This window comes from Mobula birostris, chromosome 8 (assembly GCF_030028105.1).
Source record: "Mobula birostris isolate sMobBir1 chromosome 8, sMobBir1.hap1, whole genome shotgun sequence".
Taxonomy (NCBI): Eukaryota; Metazoa; Chordata; class Chondrichthyes; order Myliobatiformes; family Myliobatidae; genus Mobula; species Mobula birostris.
Window position 1 is genome coordinate 166,658,069 of NC_092377.1, and position 8,240 is coordinate 166,666,308.

The 8,240-nt window shown below is 44.9% G+C and overlaps 1 protein-coding gene across 2 annotated transcripts in view; it reads right to left on the bottom strand.

The window, feature by feature from the left end:
* Positions 1 to 7,778, bottom strand: part of polb (polymerase (DNA directed), beta) — a 120,136-nt gene extending 112,358 nt beyond the window's left edge. Inside the window, exon 1 of one of the 2 annotated variants that reach the window (XM_072266784.1) lies at positions 7,578 to 7,774. In XM_072266784.1, coding sequence (XP_072122885.1) covers positions 7,578 to 7,638 — 61 coding nt within the window. In that variant the 5' untranslated portion in view covers positions 7,639 to 7,774. Of the gene's footprint in view, positions 1 to 7,577 lie in introns of both variants that reach the window. The other variant, XM_072266785.1, reaches the window with a different exon arrangement.
* Positions 7,779 to 8,240: the final 462 nt, after the last annotated feature.

Here is an 8,240-nt window from a genome sequence, read left to right on the forward strand (position 1 = left end):
AGAGACTCAGCTCTCAGCTTCTCTTGATAATGTATTCATTTAATGCCAGGAACAACTTGGTGAACCCCACCCTCACAGTCCACAAGGCTTGTAATAGACTTAAATAAATAAACACCCTCATAACTATGCACATCCTGTTTTATAAAGCACTTTATCATTTCTTCATAAAAAGAATTAATATTTTCCCTCCTTCTGATTCTGATCATAGTCCTTTAATCTGCCAAGGGAGTTATCCACCCTCATTACAGAAGTGGTGTACATTCCACCCCTGGCCAACATCAGAAAGGCACTGGAGAAGCTGAGCACCATGAACGGCAATCACAAAACAGTGCACCCCGATGTTTTCTCAATCACTGCAGGAGATTTCAAACAAGCCAGCTTGATGAAGTCTCTGACCAACTACTACCAAAATATCACCTGTGGAACAAGAGGAGGCAACACACTTGACCACTGTTACACCACCATCATTAAGAATGCTTACCATGTCATCCCACACCCACACTTTGGCAAGTCTGGCAAACAGGCAGAGACCACGGCACCAGTGGTGGTGACCACAAATGTATGGTTAAGGGAGTCAAAAAAACACTTATACAACTGCTTTGAATCAGAGCACTGGACAATATTCAGGAATTGATCTTCGAATCTGAATGAATACGGCATAGTTATCACCAACTTTATCAAGACCTGTGTGGTTGAGTGTGTGTCTTCAAGAAAATACCAGACATACCAAAGCAAAAAGCAATGGATGAACCTGGAGATTTGTAGGTCAAGATCTGAAGCATTCAAGAACAATGATCCAGAACTATACAACATCTCCAGTTACAAACTATGAAAGGTTATTTTAAGAGTGAAAAAACAATTCTGATTGACATTAGAGATGAAATTGGATGCATGTCAGCTCTGGTAGGTTTGTAGGACATTACTTCCACAAGGTGAAACCTAATACCATGAATGGCTGCGATGCTTCACTCCCTGATAAGCTCAATGCCTTCTATGTATGCTTTGAAAGGGAGAATAAAACAACACCTGTGCAAACTCCTGTAGCATATAGTGACTCTCTGATCTCTGTCTCAGAGGCTGACACCAGAACACGTTTCATAAGAGTGAACCCTTGCAAAGCGTCTGGCCTCAATGATGTACCTGATAGGGTACTGAAACCCTCCGACAACCAGCTGGCAGGAGTGTTCAAGGAAATCTTCAATCCCGCATTGAAGCAGTCAGAGGTACTTCAAAAGAGTGGCAATCATATCAACACCCAAGAAGAGCAGAGTGAGCTGCCTCAACAACTATTACCCAGTTACACTCATATCTACTGTGATGAAGTACTTTGAGAGTTTGGTCATGGCCAGAGTCAACTCTTGCCTGAGTAAGGACCTGGACCCACTGCAATTTGCCTATCACCACAATAGGTCTACAGTGGAGGCAATTTCACTGGTTTTCCATCCGGTCTTGGGACCACCTTGACAATAGCATTACCTATATCAAGCTACTATTTATTGAATACAGCTCAACATTCAACACCATCACACCCTCAGTATTAATCAACAAACTCCAAATCCTGGGCTTCTGTACCTCCCCCAGCAACTGGATCCTTGACTACCTAATTGGGAGACCACAGTCAGTGTGGATTAAAAATAACATCTCCTCCTTATTGACAACACCTGATGTGTGCTCAGCCCACTAAGTCATAGTCATACTTCATTGATCCCGAGGGAAATTGGTTTTCGTTACAGTTGCACCATAAATAATTAAATAGTAATAAAACCATAAATAATTAAATAGTAATATGCAAATTATGCCAGGAAATAAGTCCAGGACCAGCCTATTGGCTCAGGGTGTCTGACCCTCCAAGGGAGGAGTTGTAAAGTTTGATGGCCACAGGCAGGAATGACTTCATATGATGCTCCGTGTTGCATCTCAGTGGAATGAGTCTCTGGCTGAATGTACTCCTGTGCCCAACCAGTACATTATGTAGTGGATGGGAGACATTGACCAAGATGGCATGCAACTTGGACAGCATCCCTCTTTTCAGACACCACCGTGAGAGAGTCCAGTTCCATCCCCACAACATCACTGGCCTTACGAATGAGTTTGTTGATTCTGTTGGTGTCTGCTACCCTCAGCCTGCTGCCCCAGCACACAACAGCAAACATGATCGCACTGGCCACCACAGACTCGTAGAACATCTTCAGCATTGTCCGGCAGATGTTAAAGGACCTCAGTCTCCTCAGGAAATAGAGACAGCTCTGACCTTTCTTGTAGACAGCCTCAGTGTTCTTCGACCAGTCCAGTTTATTGTCAATTCGTATCCCCAGGTACTTGTAATCCTCCACCATGTCCACACTGACCCCCTGGATGGAAACAGGGGTCACCGGTACCTTAGCTCCCCTCAGGTCTACCACCAGCTCCTTAGTCTTTTTTCACATTAAGCTGCAGATAATTCTGCTCACACCACGTGTCAAAGTTTCCTACCGTAGCCCTGTACTCAGCCTCATCTCCCTTGCTGACGCATCCAACTATGGCAGAGTCTTCAGAAAATTTCTGAAGATGACAAGACTCTGTGCAATAGTTGAAGTCCAAGGTGTAAATGGTGAAGAGAAAGGGAGACAAGACAGTCCCCTGTGGAGCCCCAATGCTGCTGATCACTCTGTCGGACACACAGTGTTGCAAGCACGCGTACTGCGGTCTGCCAGTCAGGTAATCAAGAATCTATGACACCAGGAAAGCATCCACCTGCATTGCTGTCAGCTTCTCCCCCAGCACAGCAGGGCGGATGGTGTTGAACGCACTGGAGAAGTCAAAAAACATGACCCTCACAGTGCTCGCTGGCTTGTCCAGGTGGGCGTAGACATGGTTCAGCAGGTAGACTAGTCGGGCCTGGTAGACGAACTGGAGGGGATCTAAGTGTGGCCTGACCGTGTGGCTTTGCTCTCTCTACACTCACGACTGTGTGGCTAGGCACAGCTAAAACAACATCTATAAACCTGCCGATAACACAACCATTGTCGGCAGAATTTTAGATGGTGACGAGGAGATGTACAGGAGTAAGACAGATCAGCTGGTTGAGTGGTGTCACAACAACCTTGCACTCAACCTTAGTAAGACCGAGGAATTGATTACGGACTTCAGGAAGGGGAAGTCGACGGAACACACACCCATCCTCATAGAGGGATCAGAATAGGAAAGGATGAGAAGTTTCAAGTTCCTGGGTGTCAACGTCTTTGAAGACCTATCCTGGGCCCAACATAATGATGCAATTACAAAGAAGGCATGACAGTGGCTATACTTCATTCAGAGTTTGAGGAGATTTGGTATGTCACCAAAGACACTCACAAATTTCTAGATGTACAATGGAGGGCATTCTAATTGGTTGCATCACTGACTAGTACGGAGAGGCCACTGCAGAAAGTTGCAAGCTCAGCCAGCTCCATCATGAGCACTACCCTCCTCAGCATCCAGGATATACCTTCAAAAGACAATGCCTCAAAAAGGCGGCATCCATCGTTAAGGACCCCCATCACCCAGGATATGCCATTTTTTAATTGCTACCATCAAGAGGGTGATATATGAATCTGAAGACACACACTCAACATTTTGAGAACAGATTTTCCCCCTCTATCATCAGATTTCATGTACACTACCTCACTATTTTTTGCACCACCACTTATCATGAAACAACAAGTTTCACGACATATGCCAATGATATTAAAATCTGATTCCAATATTATTGATGCTAACTGGTCTGGTGACTCTACTTTTCCCTTTCCCTCCTTTCTACAGAAGCAAGATCACATTTGTTCATTTCCAACCCAGCAACAATTCCACAATATTGAAATTTTGGTTGAGCTGGCTATAACCTTTCCTGAAGAAGGGTCTCGGTCTAAAACGTTGATTATCTGTTCACTTCCATAGACGCTACCTGACCTGCTGAGTTCCACCAGCATTTTGTGTGTGTTGCTGTAACTTTTCTTTGAATACACTTTTATTTAAGTTCTTTTTAAATTATTTGTAGAAAACTCAATTTGAAAAAATACTACATTAGTGAACATTTCAAAAGATAAATAGTTTTACAGCCAAATGTTGCAAAATTCCAATAAATCTTCATTTTTTAAGAAAAGCTCATCTCCTGTTACAATTTGTCTACCAGGTCTACAGCAGATGCAATCTCTCTGGATCCCCGCCCACTTTTGGAGCACCTAGGTAACAGCAAAACATGCTAGTTTGCTATTTATCAATTACAGCTCAGGCTACGTCCACACTAGACCGGATAATTTTGAAAACACCGGTTTCCGAGTGAAAACGACAGGTCTCCACACTAGGCGTTTTCCACAATATCTCTGTCCACATTAAAACGGATATTTGGGCAAATCTACTCCTACTGGGCATGCACAGACACACCTACAGAAAACAAGCGAAGAGGAAACGGTATAATATTTACATTTCCGCAGCGGTGTTGTGCTATTCCCATTGGTCAAAAACTAGAGTACCAACAACAGCAACAAAAGAAACTTTTCAACAATGTCTTCGAGGAATACAAAGAAAACCTCCGCTGGAAAAAGCAGACCGGACTTCTTCGTTTAGACGGACAATGAAGTCGAGCTGTTTCTGCGAGTTACAAACGACTACAAAGTCAGCAAAGCAGTGGAGAACGTGGAGATGTTCTGCCGCCAGACCTGCACAGTATTTCTGACATTAATATTTTTTAAGATAGACTCAATCAAATCAATTTAGGGGTTCTAGTCAAAAAAGCTCACTTTACAATTTAACTCTCACGCCGTTCACACCGACTGCGCGTTATAACAGCCGTCCCGCAGGGCTTGTGCAGTACCAAGCAGAAGCAGAAAAAACATTGTTGTTGTAGTGTTGTCATGACAGTGTTTTTAAATATCTCCGTTTACCCCGTCCACACTACAACGCACAACAATCATTTTCAAATTTACACACTCTGGAGAGTGTTGTAGAAAAGCTCCGTTTTCAGGGATGAAAACGCCGGTTCAATGCGGACGGAGGGTCAAAACTAAGAGAAAAAGCTTTGTTTTCAAAATTATCCGGCGTAGTGTGGACGTAGCCTCGGTGTTCAACACCACCTTCCCCTCACTACTAAAAACCAAGCTTCAAAATCTGGGCTTCTGCAATTGGATCTTTGACTTACTTATGGTGAGACCACAATCAGTACAGATCAGTAATAAAATCTCCTTCTCACTGACAATTAACACAGGCAGACCTCAAGAACGTAGGCTTAGCCCACTGCTCCAATCTCTCTACAATCATGACTATGTGACTAGGCATACTCAAAGGCCACCTATAAATTCACTGATGACATCACTGTTGTTGGCAGAATCTCAGATAGTGATAAGGAGGCATACAGGAGTGAGATAGATTGGTTGTTTGAGTGATGTCACAACAACCTCACACTCAATGTCAGCAAGACCAAGATTGTGGTGAGGGAATTCAGGAAAACACAGCCAGTCCTCATTGAGAAGTCAGTGGTGGACAGGGTGAGCAGTTTCAACTCAACATCCCAAAGGATCTAACCTGGCCCCAACACATTAATGCCATCATTGAAGAAGACATATCAGGGGCTCTACTTCATTAGGAATTTGAGGAGATTTGGTGTCTTGCCAATTGCTACAGATGTAGTGTGGACAGCATTCTTATTGGCTTTATCATTCCCTGCAACAAAAACTTCAACACACAGGATCAAAAGACTTGGCCAGTTCCTGCCATCAAGGAAGTCTTCAAGGGGTACCACCTCTTTGATTTGACTCATAAATCCAAAGTGCCTTGTTCATCAGCTCACATTTTACTCTGCACTCAGTTCTCCAATGAATGTGCTGCTCTACAAATAGAACAAGGTCTAATTCATGTGCCACACATCAAAGTTGCTGGTGAACACAGCAGGCCAGACAGCATCTCTAGGAAGAGGTACAGTCGACATTTCAGGCTGAGACCCTTCGTCTCGGCCTGAAACGTCGACTGTACCTCTTCCTAGAGATGTTGCCTGGCCTGCTGCGTTCACCAGCAACTTTGATGTGTGTTGCTTGAATTTCCAGCGTCTGCAGAATTCCTTGTGTTTGTGTTTCTAATTCATGTGCGATTCATGCCCTTCTTATCATCGTCATCATTATGTGCTGTGACGTGGGCGATCATAGTCTTTCCATGACCATGATTGCACCTGGCAATTTTTTCTTCTCCTGGGCAGTGCCTTTACAAGATGGGTGACCCCTAGCCATTATCAATACCCTTCAGAGATTGTCTGCCTGGTGTCAGTGGTCACATAACCAGGACTTGTGATATACACCGGCTGCTCCTACGACCATCCACCACCTGTTCCCATGACTTCACCTGACCCTGATCAGGGGCTAAGCAGGTGCTACACCTCGCCCAAGGGTGACCTGCAGGCTAGCGGAGGGAAGGAGTGCCTTACACCTCCTTTGGTAGAGACGTATCTCCACCCCACCACCCATATAACCCTCTATTCATTTCAATGTTCTTACGGATCAGATCATTTTTTATTCTCTACATTGTTTATTTCTACAAAGTTTATTTTCTGCATTGTCACTTTATAAATATTACAGTAGTTGACTAATTTCTTAATCTAATATAAATTATTTAATAAGGCTATCTTTTTTCCCATCCACATAAAAAGTAGAATTTTACTAGAGATAAGGCAATGATTACTGACAAAGTAGTCAACCCACATCAGTAATAGAACATAGGACAGTACAGGCCCTTCGTCCCGCAGTGCTGCACCAACCTTTTAACTAACTCTAAGATTAATCTACGCCATCTATCTCACATAGCTCTCTTTTCTTTCATCCATATATCTATATATATTACAATAACCACTGACACCTTCCAACTTGGAACTGATTGAGGTTAAGGGTGATTAAAATGAAAACTTTTTACCATGAAAGAGAAGCTCGAACACCTTGCAGAGATGGGAAAAATTAATGGAAAGAAAAGTTGTGGTTGACAATGCTTGACATTCATGATTTAAATCAAGGGACTGAGAGGCAAAAGTTCTGAAGAGCCCATTATAACTTCTCAGATTAAAGACAGATGGGAAGACTATGATTGCTCATCTCATATGACACAGAACATAATGACAGTGAGATTCAGAGTTGGCCATAACAATAAACATAAACTTGAACAACAGACTTAGTGCTTAAAAGAAGAGACTCGGGCTTAATATTGGAACCCACTAATGGTGCAAAGGAATTAGTCCCGAGCAACAGACACAAAACGTTAGAGGAACTCAGCAGGTCAGGCAACTTCTACGGAAATGAGTCAATAGTCGACATTTCGGGCTTGATCCTTCAACAGGACTGGAAAAGGGGGGAAGAAGACAGATTTAAAAGGTGGTGGAAGAGGAAGGAGTACAAGGTTAACAGGTGAACCAGGTGAAGGGGAAGGCAGGTGGGGAGAAAGGTGATAGGTGGAAGAGACAGAGGGCTGAAGGAGGAATCTGATAGGAGAGAAAGGGAAGGAGGAGGGGAGTGGAGCATTAATGTCCTCAGTTCTGACAGAGCATTGATGTTATGGCCCCGGCCGCGGTCCCCCGGATCGCCGTTTACCGATGAGGAAGTCGGTAATCCCTTCATTCAGCGTTTCTTGCGGCGCTTTCCGTTTGCTCATGGTGGCGGCGCTCAGACCCGCAGAGTCGACCCGAGCTTCGGCTCAGGACAATACCGAGGCTGCAGCTGCGTCGACAGGCCGCGTGCGCGCGGCCCGACAACCGGACGGAGCATTTAACCCGCCCGCGAGGCGCGCGCCCGCGTGACATCACAGACGGCGCGCGTGCGCGGCCCGACAACGGCCACAGCGGCATTTAACCCGTCGCGAGCGCGCACGCTCGTAGTATCTCCAGCAGCGCGCGCGCGACCCGATAATCGTCAGAGGGACGTTTAAAGAGCCGCAGGCGCGCGACCCGGCACCAGGGCATTTAAACCATCGCGGACACGCGCTCTGGTGACGTCGCTACCCCTCGCGCGTAACCTGCCATCACCGGAGCGTTTAAACCCTCGGCTCCAGCCGCGGTCCATGGTAAATCGATAAAGATAAAGAGCGTTTAGATCAACTGCTTATTTGTTTGTGGTTGCATCAAGCTCAGTGCGTGGGCCTGCATCCTCCTTGGTTATCTGCTAAAATGTGTAACACAAAATGGAAACTTATAGAAAAAATGCGGTGTTGGTCTGGATTTGGGAATGTTTTGAGAAGTGGAACCAGTCCACAGCTGG